This window comes from Pongo abelii, chromosome 1 (genome assembly GCF_028885655.2).
Source record: "Pongo abelii isolate AG06213 chromosome 1, NHGRI_mPonAbe1-v2.0_pri, whole genome shotgun sequence".
NCBI lineage: Eukaryota > Metazoa > Chordata > Mammalia > Primates > Hominidae > Pongo > Pongo abelii.
This window is the reverse complement of record NC_071985.2, coordinates 77,883,515-77,906,987: the sequence shown is the minus strand read 5'-3', so window position 1 is coordinate 77,906,987 and position 23,473 is coordinate 77,883,515. Positions and strand designations below refer to the sequence as shown.

The following is a 23,473-nucleotide window of genomic DNA, read 5'->3' as shown; positions in this document are numbered from 1 at the left end:
GTGTTACTCTTTTCTTTGTTTTCAGGGCTTTGCATAAGGTGACTTGAATAATATATGCAAAAGATATTTTGTGAATGAATACTTGTGAAATCTTTTAAATATTCCTTTAATACAGAGCATATATTCTTTTCAAGACACTTACATAAGCCAGTTTTTGGTAGAATTCTGCCTATTCATGAAAGCAGGCATCCTTGAGACTTATTTTTCTTACAGCTTTACTGAAGTATACTTGACAAATAAAAATTATATCTATTTAAGGCGTACAATGTGATGGTTTGATATATGTTATGAAATGATGACCACAGTTAAGTTAATTAACATGTACATCACCTCACATCATTACTATTTGTGTGTGTGTGTGTGCAGTGGGAACACTTGAGATTGAGATCTATTCTCTTAGCAAATTTCAAGTTTACGGTGCAATATTCTTTTTTTTTTTTTTTTTTGAGACGGAGTCACTCTGTCACCCAGGCTGGAGTGCAGTGGTGTGATCTTGGCTCACTGCAACCTCCATCTCCTGCGTTCAAGCCATTCTTCTGCCTTAGCCTCCTGAGTAGCTGGGACTACAGGTGTGTGCCACCATGCCCAGTTAATTTTTTGTATTTTTAGTAGATACGAGGTTTCACCGTGTTATCCAGGATGGTCTCAATCTCCTGACCTCGTGATCTGCCCCCCTTGGCCTCCCAAAGTACTGGGGTTACAGGCGTGAGCCACCAGGCCCGGCCAATATTCTTAACTATAGTCACCATGCTGTACAGTAGGTTTCCGGAACTTAGTTTGTTGTATTACTGAAAGTTTGTACCCTTTGAGCAACACTTCCCCATTTCCTTCACCACCCCCAGGCCTCTGGCAACAACCTTTTCTACTCTCTTTTTCTATGAGTTCAACTATTTCAGATTCCTTGTAAGTGAGATCATGCACTATTTGTCTTTCTGTGTCTGGTTTATTTCACTTAGCATGATACCCTCTAGGTTCATCCACATGGTCACAAATGGCAAGATTTCTTTCATTTTTAAAGCTGAATATTTCATTATTTCATATGTACGTACTTCATATGTGTATATGTATGTGTATATATGTATATATGCATGTGCATATATACACATGCGTACATATGTATATATATACACACACACACATACATCTCACATTTTTTTTGTCCATTCATCTGTTAAGTTATTTCCACATCTTGGCTATTGTGGATAATGCTGCAATGAATGTGGGGTTGAGACTTTATAATGAACTAACCACTAACTGAGCTTTTTCAAATAAGAAAGTACAGTTGAAAACAACAGTAGCTTCCTACTTAAAATAATAAAGGAAAAGGGGAGAGAATTTGTGTTTTATTTGTCTTTTTCCTTTTCTCTCTCTATTTTCTTTTCTTTTCTTTTCTTTTTTTTTTTTTTTTTTTTTTTTTTGAGACCTTACTATGAACCAAAATGATAGGATACAATCTAAGGTGACAGGCAGTGTTAAGGGCTGCGTTCAGGTTAGGGTGCTATTACTTAGTATTACAGCCAGCGGATCAGAAATACCCAAGTCCTCTGAGACTATGGCAATCACTTCCCCTATGGTTGCTGAGGATGCAATAATGGCAAAGAAAAGCAAAATAACACCTCGTTATTTTCCTGGGATTTGTCCCCAGATCGTAGTGCAAAAAACTCTGGCTCATGTATCTGGAGCAACCACTTCTCCTGAGGTGGTGAGGCATAGGTAGCTTCTAATCAAAGGAAGCCTTTACTATCCCAATGTTCATACCCAAGTTTTGCATCTTATCATATTCTAACCACACATAAAAGGACATCAGCCTTGACCCTAAAGATGCCAAGCACATGAAGGTGTAAACCAGAGGGACAGCTATGCCTGTGTGTGCTGATCTTTTCCTGTTAATCCCTTTGGCAAGGGTGGCCCAATCTACCAAACCATAGCCACTCCTGCTCCTGGACGACAGAGGCAGTGTATAAGGAAGGTAGTGGGAGTGGTTTTAAAGGACCCTTTTTCCTAAGGGCATCAGACATGGTAACCCTAGGGTGGTCAAAAGTGGCTGGGCTACACTGCAGTTCTTCTAGTCATTTGTTTCAAAACCCAAAGCAAGCATGCCTCCTGTTTATACTAATGGCACATGTAACCCTTTTTGTCCTGAGGCTGAGTACTTGGCACAAACACAAGTTGGTCATTTTAACCAAGTGTACAATGTAGTCTGGAGATCCAGTGTTATTAATTGTCCATTTTCAGCCTATCTAAAGAAGCAATCTTAGTAAATCCACTTATGTGTATGTGCATATTAAAGACCTAACTGGTCTTTAACCTGATTCCTTCTTCAAAAATACAGCTTTACTGGGTGAAGGGTAAATGGAAACTCTCTGTACTATTCTTCCAATGCTTTGAGAAGTCTAAAATTATCTCAAAAAAGTTTTTTTAGAAAGTGGAAAATAAAAGATAGAACAAAATGACTATCTCTTTCAGGGGAAAAAAAGGTGAGAGTAAGGGAGTAAAGATATTTTACTTTAAGGGAGTAAAGATATTTCTACATGTTTAATATTTATACACATACACAAAATACAGCTTTTATGATACCACACTGCTCAAAAACTTAGTGACTTCTTATAATTTATAGGTTACAGTTCAAATTTGTTAGTCTTGGAATGTAAAGGTCTCTTAAATTGAGCCCCAGCCTACCTTCCCAGTGTTGTAAGTTACTATTATCCTGCTCGAGATCCCTAGCCAAACTGAGCTTCTCCCTGACCTCGAGCAGGGATTTCCCCTTCTACCTCATGAAATCTGCAGCAACCAACCCTGCAAGGAACATTTAAATTCTTACTTCCTTCAAGAAGTCTTCCCGGATCACCTCCAACTCAAGGTAATACTTTATTCCTCTGTGACAAATGTTGCATAGAAACCTTTAATGCTTCATTAAAATATATTATTTTTAATATTCATGTTATGTGCTTATGTCTCATCTCTCCACTAGAATTTTTAAGCTTTTCAAAGTCAGGACCTTATATATTTTTTTGAATTCTTCACATTGCTTAAAATCTTAATTAATTAATTAATCCCACAAACTTTTATCAATTATCTTTTATGTGCCAGGCACTGTGCTGGGTGCTTGGAATATGAAGCATAATAAAAAGATTTCTTAAGGAAGCCTTTCTTGTTCCCCCTGGCCAACTTAGAGGGTCTCTCTTTCGAGATCCCATTGCATCCTGTCCTAATCACTATCTTATTAATACTTATGGGTATTGCACCACATGGTTTGTGGATTATGTGTCTGTTTCCTCCAGGATGCAAGCACCTTAAGAACAGATACTTGGTCTTTTTAAATTATATCCCCTGAACTCAGAACAAAAATGTAGAAATGCTCAATATATGTGTGCTGAATGAGAAACTGCAGCTGAAAGTTGTGGTTGATTAGTGGAATAATTATAGCTGATACCCTCAATTAAATAGGTGATTAGCTTTCAAACAAAATACATTCTTGTGATTTCTTTCTCCTCTTCCAATTAATGTATATTTTTAATCATGATGTATACATCATCACTAAAGTACCTCACGACATAAGGTTTATATATGCTGTAATATGAATACATTTGCCATCATAGTGATCACATCATATATAGATACTACAGATATATACAAGTTTTTTGAATTCCAGGAACAAATGTGCCCTGCCAATTCAATTATCTCTAGCTATGGGTATCAAGTTAGGATTAGACCTGGATCCCCTGAAGACAAATAATCCAATGTGGGTTTTAATCTGTTTTTGAATTCTAAGTATCTAGCACAAGCAAGGTGCCTAGAACATAGTATACAATAAAAAGTGTTTGCAGAATTAATTATATGAATAATTACAATTCCTCATCCTACCCAACGTGTTTTTTTGCTAGTCATTTTAATCTCTTATATTTTTTTATCAGAGCTGCTAAAAAATAGAACTTACTCATTTTAATTTTCTACTACTCTTCCTGCCTTTTTGCTCTAAAATCCTAAAATGCCAAAAGTGGGAGCTTGAGACTAAAAAGGAGCAACAAAGATTTATGTCATCCAGAAGTTCATTCTCAGATCTATATAAATGGCAAAGCATTGCATTCTTTTTTTTTTTTTTTAATACTTTAAGTTCTAGGATACAGGTGTGCAACGTGCAGGTTTGTTACATATGTATACATGTGCCATGTTGGTGTGCTGCACCCATCAACTCATCATTTACATTAGGTATATCTCCTAATGCTATCCCTCCCCCATCTCCCCACCCCACGTCAGGCCCTGGTGTGTGATGTTCCCCACCCTGTGTCCAAATGTTCTCATTGTTCAATTCCCACCTATGAGTGAGAACATGCAGTGTTTGGTTTTCTGTCCTTGCGATAATTTGCTGAGAATGATGGTTTCCAGCTTCATCCATGTCCCTACAAAGGACACGAACTCATCGTTTTTTATGGCTGCATAGTATTCCATGGTGTATATGTGCCACATTTTCTTAATCCAGTCTATCATTGTTGGACATTTGGGTTGGTTCCAAGTCTTTGCTATTGTGAATAGTGCCACAATAAACATACGTGTGCATGTGTCTTGATAGCAGCATGATTTATAATCCTCTGGGTATATACCCAGTAGTGGGATGGCTCGGTCAAATGGTATTTCTAGTTCTAGATCCTTGAGGAATCAACACACTGTCTTCCACCATGGTTGAACTAGTTTACAGTCCCACCAACAGTGTAAAAATGTTCCTATTTCTCCACATCCTCTCCATCACCTGTTGTTTCCTGACTTTTTATGATTGCCATTCTAACTGGTATGAGATGGTATCTCATTGTGGTTTTGATTAAAGCATTGCATTCTTAACTGAAAATTGCTGATTCTTACTAACAAAGGAAATCTCGTTTTTTTTCCATATAATTGAGGCCCTCACTTATTTACTTGGGACAAACAGGTACATAATTTGCCTTCATAGAATTATCAAAATCAGTGTACTGAAAATTTAAATGCAGTCACAATTATTTAGTTCATGTTGCTCCAAAATATCACATTAGGAACTTGAATTAGAGAGACTTCGAGTTTTTAAACTGTGTCTTGATAAGTCGTATTACCACAGTAAGATTTTTTTTAAGTGCAATTTCCTGCAAAGTGGAGATTAATTCCTGATGCTTTGAGGATTTAGGTTCTTCAGATAAAAGACTACAAAGGGAAAACATGAACATACCATCTCCGGGAGTAATTATACTCTTTAGCATTCATGGATATTATGCTATTTTCCTGAACATTAGCACAACTTTGCTCTATTTCAGAATAAAGCAAACATTTCCTTGTGGCTTTAACTACCTATATCATAATTCACTGTGCAATAGCTTTCAGTGCTAGGATGTTAGGTAAATACTTGATTAATGAATTACTTTAGATTCCTAATCATTAAATATGGTCTCCCTGTCTTTTTTTTTTTTTTTTTTTGTCTTTTCTTAAAATATTAACTACACTGCATTGGGAAAGCAAGAAAGCATACCTGCCATTTCCTCACTATGTGCTATCATTTCTCCTTGTATGTGTTAACACAGAGAATAAAAGAGAATCCTGTATATTTTAACAAAATGTTTAGTGGTCATAGCAGGATGAATGCTTTAAATAGGGCTGAGTATGCAATTGTTCTATTATCGAGACAATTGCCTGATTGAGAACAGCTCTCTGGAAAAGCTCCAAGTATGTGTCCAGATTACCACAGGGTGCTTGGAGTGATTAGAATTGCTCATGAGCAACCAAATGCTCTGGCTTGTCTCCACTAAGCAATTGAAGTATATGGGATCCTGAGAGACATGACTTAGTTGAAAGTATTCTCTTCCTGTTCTAGCCTTCTTTGCCTCACTGGAAATATTAAATGCACAGCAGACCTCTATACAGGAAGCCCAAATGCAGACATTAGGTTTGCAAGGTGTCCCCAGCCAACTCCACATGAGACAGGCTCTTCACACAGTCTTATTGCCTATAGAGTCCTGCTCTGATGAGAACTTTCAGACATTTTAAAATTAGGCATAGATTATCAAGCTGTGCCAAGTTGCCAAGTTGCAAAACCCAAAGATTATCAAGGGGTTTCTTGGTAAAAGATTATCAAGAAGGGGTTTCTACTATTGTTGTAAGAGGTGAAACTTGGCATACATTTTAAGACGAACATGGTCCTTTTGCATTTGAATTTTCAAAGGTGCAAATAATTATAAGTCAGGGATGGTGAAAATAGTAGTAGTCTTTGGATATATACATTAGCTTTTTTCTTTTGAGTGCTCACCATAGTATATCTTGCTCAGTTATCATCACCATGCAATTCTTTTTATAAGACAGAATCCTTCCCTATTTCTGCAATTTGTTTGGAATGAAATTCCATATTGAGGGGGATTTCCTCCATTGCAGATACTTTTAAGAAGAAGCCTCTGTACCAATTCTCCATCAACTTGAATGAGCTGAGTTTGGGTACTTGCAGAGCTTGAATGGGTCAAATACTCCTTTATCTGCCTCTTGGGCTCCTAATTACCCCAAGTCCTGTCTTTTTAGCTACATCTCTGTGACTGCTGCTTCTCAGAAGAAAATGATTCATTCTGTTATTTTCATGAAATCATGAAGAATCACATAATCTTTTCATCCTATCATTGGGCATTTGGTCTTAGGGAAAACAACATTTTGCCTAAGGATGTTTGGTTTTCAAATGGTTGAGCCTGACTTTTTGGCTTCTAAGGCCATGGCCACTAATGCCACTGAGCCTTGATCAAATTGCCCTTAAAAATATTCTAGTTAATAGAAGCCTTTGAATTTGGAGATAGGAAGAAACCTTACAAGGATCTAGGGCGACTTAAAAGAAAACTTCATGAACAAGATTGACTTACTAGAAAGCATGTTTGTAGGCATGAACATAGGTTAATATTATTCCATTTACCGGCTGAGTGATGTAGGGCTAAGTTGTTATTTGATGTGAACATCAGTTTCTAATAACTAAAAAATGGTTTGTTGTGATATTTAAATGAACTATCCATAATTTTGTTTCTTTTTTCTTCTTTTGAAGAATTTTGATTTTCAGTTTTAATATCAAGGAACCAAGGGCAAAACTTAACAGCATAGTGTTGGGTTTTACAGTGTGCAAAGAAATCCCTTGAAGCTCTGTTTATAAACTTAGTTGCATTTTTTTCTAAGCATGTTTAGGAAGCAGATTTGGAAGGAGCTAGAGATCTATGCACTACAAAGCACTAGCTTCTAGATCAATGTTTTCAGAGGGGAAGGATTAGGCAGTAGAAGAACATCACATGAAGATAAGCTAGAGAGTTTTTTGTTTTGTTCCATTTATGTTTTAAATTCATATACGTTGAACTTTAATATATGTTAAATACTTATTTTTAAGTCCTCTCAATATCAAGTGGAGGTGCCATTAATATTCCCATTTAGTAGATTAGGAAACAGGCTTTGGATGTCAGATATCTTGCCTCATGTCTCATGGCTAATAAATGGAGAAGCTGCTATGTGAACACAGATGTGCTAGACTTAAGCATTTAACAACAAAGCAGGAGGGTAAAGATGCACGGGGCCCACTCTGGAGTCAGGTCACCACTTACTAGCTGTGAAACTTGGGTTCTTAATCTCTGTGTCTCTTCAGTTTCATATCTATAAATGTGAATGTGAATGAAAATAGGATTAAATGAATTAATATGTGTAAGCCTCCTAGTATGGGGAAATGAAATATAGTAAGAACTTCAGTGTTAATTGGTGTTGTCAATATTACAAATGTTTGTTAATGACAGTCATTTTAGGGTAATCTGTTTAGAATTTATGAATGGCATATCCCAATGCTGTTTTTTTGTTTGCTTTGTTTTTCTGGCTGAAGGAGCCAGGGAGCATTTCAGTAGGCATTCTCTACATCTCACCTTCTCTAGTCTGCCCACAAACCCCATCATAAATTCTTGCACAGTCCATGTTTGAAGAAGACTGACTGGTGCATTGCACCTTTTTATAACTAAATCATGGAAAAGAAAAATTGCATTTCTGAGTTTCTAGGGGTCATGCCAACTCTGTCTTCATTTTATACTAAACTAAAAAATAGAGGGGAAAAAAGATCTGGCTGAGGTGATATTTCTATACTGTTAGAAATAGTGATGTTATTTTTCATGAGCCTGGAGTTTTTAACTTCTGCCTATTCTTTAATTCATGATCTCTTCTGTGTGCTGGTCTTGATTTTTTGTTCTTTTTCAACGTAACTTCTGAGAAATAGAGATTGATTAGTTTTGTGCCTCAAAGGACATACCTCCAATTGCTCTAATAAGTCCAAAGGAAGATGTGAGGAATAGCACATAATTCCAAACAGAAGAGGGTTTGTAGCTGGTATGAATTAACTACTGATCTTGATTCTTCCTCCCTATACTTACTCTATATTACCTTCTTTATTCAAGTTCAGCTATTTTGACTTTTGGGGACATATAACAATAAAAATGCTTTCTTTCTAGTTATTATGATCATGTTATTGAATAATTTATTATATATATTTTTAAATGGAATTGAATGCGTATGATAAAAGTATATGAATAGTTTTTGTATTAGAAGGCAGAAGAAAGTATATGAGTCAAATATAAGAATGAGTTCCTCTGAGTAAAAAGTTACATTTCGGAGAGGTATGACTGCACCTACCTATTTACTACAGAAAATAGGTTAGCCGTGCATTTTATCCAAACTTGTTATTTACTTGTCATTTTCCATTTAAAACAATTGGGTACAGTAGCTGTATACTGTCTACAACTGCTGAGCAGGAAGACCTCAGGGCCAGCTTCTCCTTGGTGTAGAGTGAAGAGATACAAGCATGCTTTGGAAAATGTGTTGATATCAACCTTAGACGGAAGGGTTAGGCTGAAGACAATCTCTCACAATGATTGTGAAATTGACTTAACCAATACTTATTGTGTGGTTATCTTCAGTAGTGCTAATTTCTGTATTCACATGATAGATAGAAGTAAATAGGAGAGTGTCAAAAAATTTTCTGTAAATAGTAGTTATTGAGTCTTTATTCTCTTCATTGTGGAGGGAAGATGAGAAAAGGGGATGGGGGATTATATTCCAGACACAAGAAATCTCCAGTATGGGGGTTTGGGAGCATCAAAGAATGGGACTGGAGAACAGCACCTGGTGCCTGTTGAGTAAGAGGTGCTTGCTGCTTACTGAATTGATAAATATTTATTGATGGAGTAAACAGGGTGCTGTGAGAAGAATGATGGGAAACAACCCTCTGGGATGTAACAGGGAAAGGGTAGAGAACCCCCTAAAGAACTGAAACTCCATCTTCTCAGTAAGTAGTTAACAACTTGGGTGCTGCTGACTAGTGAGGAAGCCCATGTTCTTCATAGGTGTGTCTCCAAGCCTTCACTTATTCATTTTTGTTACATCTGCAAATACAGTAGTCCCCCCTAATTCACAGGGACTACATTCCAAGACTCCCCATAGATGCCTAAGACCACAGATAGTACTGAATCCTGTGTATAGTATGCTTTTTTTCCATCTGATAACCGAGACAGCTACCAAATAACTAACAGGTGGATAGCAAAGACAGCATGGATACGTTGGACAGAGGGAGGATTCATATCCCAGGTGGGATGATGGGAGATTTCATCATGCTACTCAGATTGGTGCACAGTTTATAACTTATGAATTGCTTATTTTTGAAATTTTTCATTTAATATTTTTGGACCACAGCTGACCACAAAAGAGTAAAACTTGGGGAAAGCAAAACCGAGAATAAGGGGACTACTATACTTACTACTGTATTGATGTCAGCCTTATGCTGTGTTGGTGGGTCATGTGACCAATAGAGAAGGGTACAGTTCTATGTAAATCAGAGATAAGACACAAGATGTGATGTAATGCCAAGCCAACCACCAAAGAAAAACTGCAGAATTTAGTGAGTTATTGAAGCACTTGCCATCCCGAGTAGGCAGGACAGCATGTGTGGTTGGGAAAACATTTCTTATTAAACAAACGGTGATGCAGTACTGAAGAGCTACTGAAGGAAGAGTATACACTCATTTCCAGTTTTTCCAAACTTGGCATCTTTAACCAATGTTGGCCTTTTAATCTCTTTTAGTAATTCTATCTATCATTTGTGCTATGCACATAAAAAGACAGTAAGCTACCATTACAGGTGGTGAATAGCTCCGGAAGGGGTTTGAGCAAGGAAACAATTTTATGAGGCTTGCGTTTTAGAGAGATTATTCTGGTAGAGGTGTGAAGGATGGATTGGAAGGAGGAAAACTTGGAGAAAGGGAAAACATTTCAGAAGTGACTGCAATGTGTGAAAGATGATGGATGCTAGAACTAAGGCACTGACAGTGAAGATGGAGAGCCAGGGATGGAAGAGGGATGTTAAAGTGATAGAATTGATGAGCAGTTGCTAAGGGAGTCGAGAGAGAGAAGAGTCAGGGATGACGCCAAAGTTTTTGTTAAAGCAAGTGGGCAGAGTGGCAGTATCAATAACTACATAAGGAATCTAGAAGAAGATGCAGGGGGTGAGGTTGTTAAATATAATAATTATTTCAGTTTTGGATATACTGAGATTTACACATATGTAAGTCATTCAGGTGAAGACATCCAATTGAAAATACAAAACTTAGTCTCAAAAGAGAGTTTTTTTTGTTTGTTGGTTGGTTTTTTTTAAATAAGGTCTTGCTATGTTGCTATGTTGCCTAAGCTGGTCTCAAACTCCTGACATCAAGCAATCGTCCCACTATAACCTCCCAAAGCACTGGGATTATAGGCTCAAAAGAGAGCTTGAAGTCCCCAAATGAATCAGGGAGAAGTCTAATTTCAAGGAATGATTTCAGGGTAAATTTAAAAAGGAAAAAAAAATTATGGTTAGATTTATTTCTCATTAAAAGTATTAAAGTTTAGGGTTAATAGTTGAGATAATTCTTAGCATTAACGTTTGCCTTTCAAAGATTTAATATTCATTAATTTTGCTTGGCCTATAATTTTATATTTTGCGGTGAACATAAAGCATATTCATCCCTAACTGGAGATCTCTGCAGCTTAAGTCTTCTGGATCATATATAGCCAGGACCAAGCCAGGACAACAGTATTTAAAAGCCAAATACCTAAGAGGAATACCAAACTAGAAATCCATAACTCTGGAATGCCAAACTTGAAATTATGATGAGTTACTGGTGATACTATAGTAGTATGTTAATAAGAAAATAGTATGTTAATAATAGTATGTCATAATAGTATGTTAATAAGAAAAACTATCTCTGTTGATTTCTTGACTAGAAATATAAATGTTATTCTTTATAAAATATATGCTCCGCAAAATGAAGACTATGCTTTTGAATATTAGAAAATATTTCTTAAAAGTACAGTAGCCGAACCTGAAACAAATTTGATGATTGAGTATAGAATGATTTTTTTTTCTCCTTTTTTCCTGGGCTTGAGTCCATCAGCTCAGGAAGGAAATATAAATTAATGGAACCTAATTTAAATTTTAAATCCAAGGTTTTGAGACCTGTCCTGCTGAACTGTGGATCCATTGTGAATATGCTCTGTTTTGAAATAAATTTGTCCATAAATGATGGAAGAAGATTTCAGACCAAAAAACACTTTTTTCCTGGGCTACATCTGAGACTTGGATACCCACTCTTGATTTTTGCTGTTTGGTTTAGAAGGGACTGACAAGTTACACGTTGTTGATTTATCTTCCTTGGCTGACATTTTTTAACAAATGTCTCAGTGTTAGAGTTGGTGTCGTGCTTGATGTTTTCTTTTCTTACTCTTTAATATCACTTGTTAATTTACCTTATATCAGAAAAAGCATGCAACATATGTGTTAGTAATGATGTCTACTGAGGGAAGATTGGCAGACTATCCTATGAATGGTATGTAGACTGCAAGTAGATCATTTTGTGTTTTATATTTTCACAAATGGGTGAAGGATATTGCTGTTTCAGGTTTACTCTCTAACATTGAGGGAAACTACAATAGGAATTCATTATGAATATTAACAAATATTTTCTGAATGAGATATCACAAAATGGTTCAGAAAGTTTCCATAATTTATCTAAGTGGCTTTATATCTTTCAAGAACAGAAAGTCAAGTAGTGGGATCAGCATCAAGTTGTGGATATACTGATTTTTAAAAATTATTATCTTAATTCATATGGAGTAAATTTAGTTCATTGAAGCATACAGCATTCTAACAAAACAAGTACCAGGGAATTTTATTTCTAACAACAGTTTACCAATCTAATGGCCATATACCCTCTCCTGACTTTAGCCAGGCACCTTACAAAATACTGCTATTGTTCACACAGGAGACGAGGAGATGAGTATGGCTGGATCAGCAGAAATGTATTCCTACTTTTGGAAAAATAACGAAAAGCACACACACTGGCTCTGAATCAGTAATATCTTTATTTGCAAACAATAATCTTCTTTTACTAATTATGTATAAACCTTGGTTTTCTTCTTTAATTTTTACAAGTGATTACAAGTAAACTGATATAGCAGGGAAATCATATATTTCAGTGCCTCAAAACCTGTTAATATTGATTTATCCATTTGTTATCATTGAATACTTACTATAGTTGTAGATTGTGCCATGGGAAAAATAGAGAAAACGTAAGGTATGATCCTAATTTCTTAAAGACCTGACAGTAAGAAATGGAAGTATCCATTCATATATTTAATTTCAGTGACATTAGAAATCCCATATTCTTTGAAGCTAAGTGAGTGGTATAGATAATAAGTACAAATAAGAAACTGGAGGAAGGAGACTCCTCCAAGAACTAATAGCAAGAAATAAAATTTCATGAAGAAGATGGGAGCTAAGGTGCACTTTTGGTAAACATTTTATTATAACAAATTTCACACAATCAAATGTTGAAAGAATTTTACGTTGAATATTAGTATGCTCTCTACCACACTTTGACATTTTACTATACTTGCTTTATCACATATTTGATATATTTTAATGATAGGTAAAAATTGGACAGGTCCAGCTAAAAGGATCAAAGTTTGCTCAAGAGTGGGAAAAGTTAGAAGGTAGATTTTGTGGTAGACATGCTCCAGTGTTCTCTATACACATTCTTTATAATCCCCTCTCATGTTGTTTCAGGATTGGTCTGTGTAACTGTGGTAGGCTAAGTAATCCCTCCAACCCTCCCAGGGATGTCCATATTTGAATCCCTAGAACCTGTAAATATGTTATCTTATATGGCAGAAGTGACTTTGCACACGTGATTTGTGAATAAGTTAAGGATTTTGAGATGGAGAGATTATTTTGGATTATCTAGGTAAATCCAGTGTAATCATAGGGTCTGTTTAAGGGGGAGGCAGTAGATTCAGAGTTGAAGAGGAGATATAGGGTGGAAGCAGAAGTCAGAGAGGAGAGAAGATGCAATTTTTCTGGCTTTGAAAGTAAAGAAGCTATGAACTAAGGAATGTAGGTAGCTTCTAGAAGCCAGAAAAGGAAGGAAACATTTTCCCCTAGAGCTGCTCATGGGAATGCAGCTCTGCTGACCCATTTTAGACTTATGATCTCCAGAACTGTACAGTGATAAATTTGCATTGCATTAAGCCACCAAGTTTGTGTTAATTTGTTACTGTAGCAATAGGAAACTAGTGCCATGACCAACAGAATATGGCAGGAATTAGGGCCTGTAAATAGCCAGGTTAGTGAGCTTGGATGTTTCCCTGGTCAGATCTTCAGATGATTACAGTTCCAGTCAGGAGCTTGACTGCAATCTGTGGGAGTCCCTGAGCTAGAATCACCTAGCTAAGCCCGTTACAGATTCCTGATCCACAGAAATGTAAGATAATCAGTGTTTACTGTTGTAAACATCTGAGTTTGGGGGCAATTTGTTATGCAGCAAAAGATAACTAATTAGTACAGAGTGAAAAGGTAGTTTGAGAGGGATTGTGGACAGTTTTGAATGCTAGACTCATTGCCTTCTCAGTGGGGAACCCCAGAAAGTTTTTAATCTGTGAAGTGACCAACTCAAAATAATAGCAAGATTGATCTATTTGGATATATTATAGAAAAGAGGTTGGAGGGAGGAAAAATAGATGTAGTAAATTTAGATAATAATATTAGATATTGTAATGAAAGCCTGCTCTAGGGCTATGAATATAGGAAGGGAAAGGAAAGAACATAGATCAAACTACAAAGAAACTCAGTAGGACTTGGTGACTGAAGGTGCTTAAGGCAAAGGGAAACTGAGGAATTGGAGATGGTGTGTTTTGAGTTTGAGAGAACAATGGTATAATTCTGAAAATGGATTTTTTTCCAATAAGAGCCAGTTTTTCGAAGTTTCTTTTGCAGTAGTCCTCTCTTATCCATGGTTTTGCTTTTGCAGTTTCAGTTACCTGTGGTCAACTGTGGTCCAAAAATAGGTTGAGTGTAGTACAAGAATAGAGAGAGAGAGAGAGAGACACCACATTCACATAACTAGTATTATAGTATATTGTTATTATTGTTCTATTTTATTATTAGTTATTGTTGTCAATCTCTTACAGTGCCTAATTTATAAATTCAACTTTATCATAGCTATGTATGTATAGGAAAAAAGACATGGTATATATAGGGTTTGCTACAATTCAAGGTTTCAGACATCCACTGTGGATCTTGGAATGTATCCCCCACACATAAGGGGAAGTGGGGGCACTACTGTACTTTCTAAAACCAAGTTGGATAAGTGAAAATGTTGAGAAAGAAGTTTAGGATAAAGGACTTCATTACCTGCCTTGTGGGGGCTTAGAAATGTAAGATAACTAAGAGACAAAATTACGGGATGAGAGTAAGAGTTAGGGATGAGACAATAGGAAGCAATGTTAAAAGATACCTAACTGTGTGTTATAAAGCACTTTGGCTCTGAGTGGACTTATAGCCAACCCAGAGGAAATGCTAACAGTGATGTGGTTTTGGTATCCATAAGACAAACACAATCTGAGAGAAATGTCTCCATTGGATCTTCCTAAAGGTCATGCACATCTTCAGTATTGTCCTGTGGTAAATACTATAATTCATTTTATAGGGTTTTTTTCCCCTTAATGTGCCCAATGAATATACAGTCATACATTGCTTAATGATATAATTATATTCTAAAAATTGTGTTATTAGGCTCTTTCTTTGTTGTCCAAACATCATAGAGTGTTCTTACACAAACCTAGATGGTCTAGCCCACCACATGCCCAGGCTGTTTGTTTTGTTCCTAGATTACAAACCTGTAAAGCCTGTTTCTGTACTGGATACTGTAGGCAATCGTAACACTATGCTAAGTATTAGTGTATCTAAACATATCTAAACAGAGGAAAAGCTCCAGTAATAATACTGTCATATAATCTTATGAGACCACTGTCATTGAAGGTGTGATCTCTTATCAACTAAAACGTGGTTATGTGGCACATGGCTGTAATAATAAGAAGAAAAAAATCCAATTCCAATCCATCCAACACACTGGTGTTAAAAAATAAATCTTAAGAAAGTGTCCAGAGATTGATTTTTCCATTGAGAGTAATTTATTCATTTATTTAAAAATATTTATTGAGTATTTGTTATGTACTTGAGTCTGTATAATTCTGAGAGTACAGTAGTAAATTTTTTACATATATAAAGTGAAGATGACTGGAGAGAGGAGTAGGAGGTTGATGTGTAAGTCAGAGAATCCACAAGTAAGGAAGGGATAGGAATGAACATAGATGAAACAGTTAAAAGAAGCAAGGTAGTAAGATAGTGCATGCCGTGATGATGAAGAGAGGGAGAGAGACAGAGAGAAAGGGTGTGCAAGAGAGAGAGCAAGAGAGCAAAACAGAGACAGAAAGAGAGACAGAATGGACCCTGGTTTACTACAGCTTCAAGATGATATTACAGAGATATCAATGAAAGGAAGAAAGACTAAGTCACTGGGTTTGATTATTAGTTGATCATCAGTGATATTTAGGACTTCATTGTCAATACAATGGTAAAGACAGAAGCTAGATTGCAGGGGGTTAAGGGGTCACCTTATGGAGATGAAATAGAATAAGTCTTATTCCAGCTCCATGGGCATGTCTACATCACTTTATGTCTCAGTCCATAAAATAGAGCAAAAATGGTGATCCTCCTCTAGTCTAAAATATGAGGAATGCTTTGAACTGCTGGGTGAGCTAATACTCTAAAGCCAGGGCGGTGATAGTAGTTATCTGTGTGTACTTTGAATGAAACTGGACTTAGAATGCTGAGCTAGTTGGTTTGTGGAGCCTACTTTCAGAATGTTACCTCTAATTTTGCATTCATGAAAAGCATTCCCCTGCCTGGACTAGAATCCAGAATTTTTTGTTTATTATTAGTGGTGACTGATTGTCATTTGTGGACTTTGATCTACATGTAATGAAGTGGAATTTGGCCATTGGTTGTGTTGCAAAGCTTTTCTGAGTAGTGTTATTGCATCTTAGTTTTGACAAAGTTTGTTACTCCCACTAGTATTTAACTGGTATTAAATTCAAGATTATATTTTCATAATGTTATTTGGAAACCAAAAGAAAATAATTGGTATGAACATGCTTTGAAAAGTTAAAGGATTATATAAGTATTAATTATAATTATCATTATTAAAGTGATTTAATAGAAGTATTATTCTACTAAAATAAAATTACAACTGCTAAATTCAAGATGTCATTGAGAAGAGGGGAGAAGTTTTTTTTGCTATGGTTTATTTCAGCTTCTGTATAACTTATATGGACTTTCTAAGAAAAATGTATACAGGCAATATTTACAAATATGTGTGTATATTTTAATGATGCTATGCTGGATCATTTCTGCTTGGATTATTTGTGGCCTTATTTAATTCTGGACTTATTTTCCAGCATAGTTTTGGGAATACGGATTCAATAATTTTTAGATATAACCAATAAGTACTGGGTGACTACTCTGTAAAAGCACTTCTTCATATCTCACATTTTAATCTTCACAATAGCTTCATCAGAGCAGGTGTTATTACTTTTTTATGTATTAAAAAACTAAGGCTCTGAGAGGTTAATTAAATTTTCACCCATGGCGTGCATAGCAGGGATTAGATGACTAGAACGCTACCATTAGTAGATAATAAGCTCAGATGGTGAAAATCAATTAGCTTCAATAAAGCCTAATTGTATCTGTAAATATGTTACAAATATCATACCGTGTCTCTGAGTTCTGAGTCAAATTTGCATTGTTTTTGACGCAGCATTGCCTTCTGTTACCTGACTGCTCTTGTATAGTTTAGCATGAATGCATGGCAGTTTGCCCTGTAGGAACAAATCTAGTCTATGTGGATATGCTATCATGATTCAGTTAGGTCTCAAGATCAGTAAATTAATTTATGTAAAGAATAAGATACTATGTATTTTGGTTTTCAATACAGAACCATGAGTAGGAGAGTTTGTATGTTTACTGCATGCTAACCAACACTTGTTTTGTTCCTTATGGTTTACCAATTTCACTTGTTAGATCCTGACTTTTACCCTGTATCGTAGATAGGGCTGAGAGTATGCACCTCATTTTACTCACAAGGAAACTAAAGCCAAAGAACAGTGTGTGATTTTCTCAGTAGCCTTCAAATATATTGGCATAGAAAATATTCTGATAGATAAATAGTCTAAGGACAAGTGGATTCTTTGTAATATCTGCAATGCATTTTATTTCTTATATAATTAAGAGCTTACTGCTAGATTACAGTTTGATTTAGGTAAAACTTCTCAACATATAGTGTACTTGAGGGAAAACAGAAGACCATAAAAAGTTTCCTTCTTTTATTGCAGGAATAGCATATGATTTATTTGAAGCCTAATTATTTTCCAGAGGAATGATCAACATGTTTCCAATAGCTGTATGTTTTGTGTTTCTGTAGAGGGTTAGAGGAGAAGCTGCCAGTTTCCTCCCAATAGTGATGTTGCAAATCTCAGAACTATGTATATGCATGAAAATTTGCCCTACCTATTACCTTACTTTGGCATGTGGCATTTACTTGTGAAAAATGTCACGATATCTAATAGGTTTATTTCCTAGTCATGGATATAATGCAAGATAACATTAAACAAGAATAAGTATCTGTTTACCAACATTTAAATGATAGTTCTTTTGTTGTCAGCTGGCAAGTACGGAGCACTTACCAAGTGCCGCCACTCCACTGGGCTCTGGGGAACACAGCTCTTCCTTAGCTGAGCTCATAATCTGAACTGTGAGGCCTACACATCAGGGCAGAAAGCTTCTAGTTTCACTTTTCATATAGTAATTTCAAAAGCATAGGAGGCTTCGCAAAACATCTTTTAAAACAAAGATGCTTCTCCACCATCTCTAAGATAAGTTGGTTCTTTTTGGCAAAGGTAATTTTAATTGTTAGTACATTTCCAAGACAAGAAATGCAATCTGTTGACACGCCCTTCAAAATAATCAGATGAAAACAAGGAACACAAATGTCCAGCCCTGAACTCTCCATTTTTCCTCTTGATGAATCCTTTCTTATGCTTTAAAACAGTTGAGTTTACAAACACACACACACACACACACACACACACACACGTATTTCTGGTAGGCGTGGAGATATATATCTATATATGTCTTGCTATTAGGGCAATTCCCTGAAAGATTACACTACCTTCTTTATGCATAATGTCAATGCCTGATATTAAACAGAAATGAACTATGTGACTATGCTTTCCTTTTTAAATATGTGAACGTATTTCTCTACAGAGTTGTTTTGTAGCCGTATTGCTACTAAAGTGGTGCCCAGCTCCAGGCCTGCAGACTGCTGACACACAATTAATCTCACAAATTTATGAATGCCAAAGCATGGAGCAAAATGAAAACAACTGGGGGAATGTTTAAGGGAAATAATTGGACTGTATCCAGATGTGCATGTGTAAAACATCACCACTTAACTCCTCCCCCATATCCTGTCTGAAGAGAGGATTTTTTTTTTTTTTGAAAATAAACTGGGGTTATTTAAAAGAAGTTGTGGTCTCTGACTAAAACTGAAGAAGCAAGGCCAGGCTGGCCATAATTCTGTGTGTTCTTGTATCTTTGTTTCTTAATTAACTCATTAGGTGCTGATGAATCAATCTGCCTCATGTCTGTTTTTGGTGGGTGTTGCCACAACTTTATGAACTCCATTTAAAGATAATATGTAAGGGGTTTCAAGACTGATAGTTGATTTCTTTGAGTTTTTGGTTATAACGAACTGGAACTTTTTACTGTTAGAAATAGGCAACATTATTGTAGTGTGAAGGTCATTAAGCTGGGACGTGACGTCTGGTCAAGAGGAAAAAAATGTGACAACATTTTATAGATTTTTTTTTTTTTTAACAGTCTGTCCAAGATCAGTTAGGGGAAACAAAAAAAAACGATTTCTCTAAGATGCTTAACTCACTAGATAAAGCATAAAAATGGAGATAATAATGTTGAGTTTGTGTGCATGAAATTAATTTAGGATCTGGCATCACTGGGATATGAGAAGCTAGAGGACATGGGTGCTCTGAAGAAATATTTTGCAGGTTGATGTCTAACCATCATTACATACCTTAAATGGTACTAGAGGTGAAGTAATAAAACACACTTTTTCCCTTAAATGCAAATATTTCCTCAAAAATAAGATAACCAAGTCCAGCAATAAATCCAGCTCATTTCAATAAAATTTTCTCCACAGACTTGCTTTTCTCCTACTCTGTGTAAGGACAAAAATAAAGATGAAATGAATTGCAATGAACCTGCTCAGAGGTACTCACTAAAGTGGAGCATGCCCTGCATGGCCCTCCCTCTATCTGCACAGTCCTCAGAGACTGCCTGAAAATTCAAATTCTGGGCCTCATTAGGCGCAGAGTCCTAAGATTGGGTTTCTGTTTTTATTCAAAGAGAGAAAACAAAAGTAGAAAAATTTGAATACCCAATCTTTTATACCATTGCAGGAAGGCTTAAGGACCCCAATTGCCAGTTTTCCTGCAATTGGTGACTTCAGTATGAGAATAGTATCAGCACTTTATTTTGAGAGTAAGTATTGATAATGTAGTATCATTCCAATTGTGCAGGTAATTATTTAAAGTCCAATTTTAATAATCATGACAACTGAATATAGTTTCTATCAAAAAAATTTCTTAGTTCCTTTACCAAGAACTGGTAAAAAGGCAACTTTTTAACCAAAGGGAGCTAGGTACGGAAAGGCATTGGCTGTCCTGTCCCAGATGCCAAAAGGTTAGTGGAAAGTGATGGCCATAGAGAGGGAAAGGGGATAAGAAGATCACTTGTTTCAGTATTAATACAGATATGCACATACAGCACCATCTCTAGATGATGCCTGTTATTCTCCATATTGTCTCCACATACTACCCAATAGAGATATATTTTATTTAGCCAGTTTTGGTTTCAAACACAAATAATTTCTGGGAAAGTTCAATATATTGGTTTTACACACTTAATGGATATAATATGATGTTGAAAATATTCTGTATTATACAAAGTTTTTTTAAGTTAACACAAATTAAATTTTGATGTCATAAGTCAAGACTTGGCAAATAAATACTAAGAATTATCTGTGTACCAGTTTAAGGAAAATACAGTGATTCTGGGTTTCAAAACCCAAATACACTGAAACATTATGGATTTTTTAAAGTAGGCAATGTGCTTGGTCTGGCAGTTAATAAAACATGTTAGTTGCTTAAAAGTATTGCCAATTATTTTGGTAAATACATTCAAACTTTTTTTTTATTCTTTTATTTTTTGTGATAGGATCTCACCCTGTCACCCAGGCTGGAGTGCAGTGATGCAGTCATGGCTTACTGCAGCCTCCACGTCCTGGGCCCAAGCAATGCTCCCACCTCAGCCTCCCGAGTAGCTAGGACTACAGGGTTGCGCCACCATGCCCTGCTAATTTATTTATTTATTTATTTATTTTTTATTTTTTATTTTATTTTTTTGTAGAAACAGGGTTTCACCAGGCTGATTTTGAACTCCTGGGCTCAAGTGTTCCTTCTGCCTTGGCCTCCCAAAGTGCTGGGATTACAGGCATGAGCCAATACACCTGGCTTCAAAGTTTTTGTTTTTTTTTCTAGAGAATCAGCAGTGTAATCGAAATTAATATTCTAGTACTCAAAACAATAGCAATCATAACAATAATAGCAAAATCTATGTTCTTGGCTCAGTTGCACTCAAGTAATAGCTTGACCTTGGATTAGTTGCTTTATATCAATTTTATTTCTACAAAATAGCGTTAGTATCCCTATCCTGCTCAACTTACAAGTTGTGAAGTTCATTAGGTTTATTGTTGCAATGTTTTCTAAATCTTCTCATTAAATGATGTTAAAACCTACTAAGAACTCAAAGAATCCCAGACATACTGATGGACGATTTAGATATGTAATCTGAATATAGCATCAGACAACCTGAACTGTTAAGCAAAGAAAATTGTCACAAAATAAACATGGAAAATATCATTACATTGACCACCATTTAAATTGCACAGTTCTTGTAAGACATACCCACTACATAAAATAAAACCCATCTGCAGAGACACAGCAGTTTTTCTGCAGTTGGGAAGTTGGTGATTGAAAAGTAGGAATTTGAAATTAATTTTTTTTAGAAATTGAGAAATTTTATCCTCCCTTCTAAACAATGACCCTCAACACAGTAATGAGCAGCACAATCTGGAGGGTATGGTAATATCACAGAATATGTCCCCAGGCTAGGTGCTCAGGGCCTAACTTGCCTTTTTAAGAAATTCATTGTTTCTGTTAAATGTTGCTCTCTTCATATTGTCTACTTTAAAAGACAAATACTTCTGGGATGTGTAAGCCCAGGAGTGGGAAAGGAGGAAAAATCATCTTAGAGTTTATTAAATACGGAATCTGACCCATGGACTTGATATGTGCATTCTCGTTGCAGACTTGGGTTTGGGGTTTTACAAATGTAGAATCCAAATATTAGAGAAGTTCATCGCTTTCCTGTCACGACCTCTTAAGGGAATGAACTGTGTAGCTGAGATTTGATCCCCTAGTTGGTCTGCCAGCAAGCCCATGTTCTTTCTTTTGCACACCCTATACCATATAATAAATTAATTCATGAGATGCTCTCTTTGTAACAGCTGAGAATTGGAACACCAAGAGAGCATCGAACATCTGGAATAGAAGTAAAGTGATTTGAAAAAAAAAAAAAAGGGAGGCTGGAAAGCTTAGTCAACACATAGGGGCAGCTCCTCTCACTCAGTGTTCATGCTGGGTCCTGAAGATAAGTAGGTTTTGCTCTTTGCCTCAATGGTCTTTGACGGACTCTGGGTACTAAAGCTAAGATGGAATTGAGGGAAGCTCCTAATGCCTCCTTTATTTGCATCGGCAGTGAGATTGAAAGAGGCTCCTTCAGTGTGTGAATACCTGAAATTAAAGACTAGAAATATGCATTTAGACTGTTTACTTTAGGTTTCCTGTTTACGTTTGTTCCAATTTTATTCTCTCACTGGGGAGTAGAATTGGAATGCAGAGAAAAAGGGGTGAGCACAAGACAAAGGGAAGTGAAACTCAATTTTGAAAGCAGAACCATTTTTACATTTCAGTTGAACTGTGGGTTTCAAACATTTAGCTCTCTATTGGAAACCGTTGTGGGTGGGGTGCATTTGTAACAGAGCTTCACCTAATTCATTCTATATGCTTGGCAGAGGAAAGTCTGAAATCAGAGCCAAATTCCAAAGAGCCTCTGAGGGAAGCAAGGTCACACTCTATTCAGAATTATATAGCAACCTGGCCTAAACAGAAGATTTTTAATGTGTTTGTGCACTTAGGAATCATTTTTCTAGACTTTGGTAATTGTTTATCCATTTTGTGAAGTTCTATTGTAAATGTATTGCAAACACTGCTTCATAGCTAGATAAGAACAACTGCTGAATAATCTAAGTCAACTAAGTTTAGCTGGTTTTGAAACTGGGAATAAAATAATATAGAAGGGTTTGTTGATTAGTTCCACTATGATAATAAGCCTGGAGAAATGTCTTAGGAGCCACATTTTGACTTTTTTGTCTGACGAATTTGGCCCATCCTCAAATAAAGATTGTTTTTTAATTCCAAGCAGTCATATTATGAACAGTTGTTATATTTTACATTGTTTTATAATTGGTCTCCTGCATGATAAAACTCATTTGCAAGGCAGAAAGGCAAAAATGTGAGAAGCAAGAAACCAAACGTTGTTAATCAGTAATTACAATAAAAATGGGAATAAAGAGAAATGTCATTTTAACTCACTTCCTGGGAAGACATTCCAGAGTTTGGGGGATGACAGAACATCTTTTGGGTGCTTAGGGACCAAAAGGGAGTGAGGACTTCAGACTTTGAAGTTATTTTTGCTTACGACCAACCAACTTTACCTCAAAGTGCAGAGTGCTTAAGAGTTAATTTAAACGTCGGTTACAAATTCCAAGAAATGTGGAGATACAACCCAGAAAGGCAACATGACCTAGAGAGCTGAACAAGGGTTTGGGAATGTGGACTTGGT

General features: G+C 36.1%; 1 protein-coding gene across 10 annotated transcripts in view; it reads left to right on the top strand.

Annotated features, from left to right (window-relative positions):
- Positions 1-23,473, top strand: part of DNM3 (dynamin 3) — a 577,169-nt gene that overhangs the window by 320,587 nt on the left and 233,109 nt on the right. Inside the window, exon 16 of one of the 10 annotated variants that reach the window (XM_054525323.2) lies at positions 18,698-18,956. The exons of 8 other annotated variants lie outside the window; for them this stretch is intronic. In XM_054525323.2, coding sequence (XP_054381298.1) covers positions 18,698-18,832 — 135 coding nt within the window. In that variant the 3' untranslated portion in view covers positions 18,833-18,956. Of the gene's footprint in view, positions 1-18,697; positions 18,957-23,473 lie in introns of those variants that run through there. One more of the 10 variants, XM_054525326.1, reaches the window with a different exon arrangement.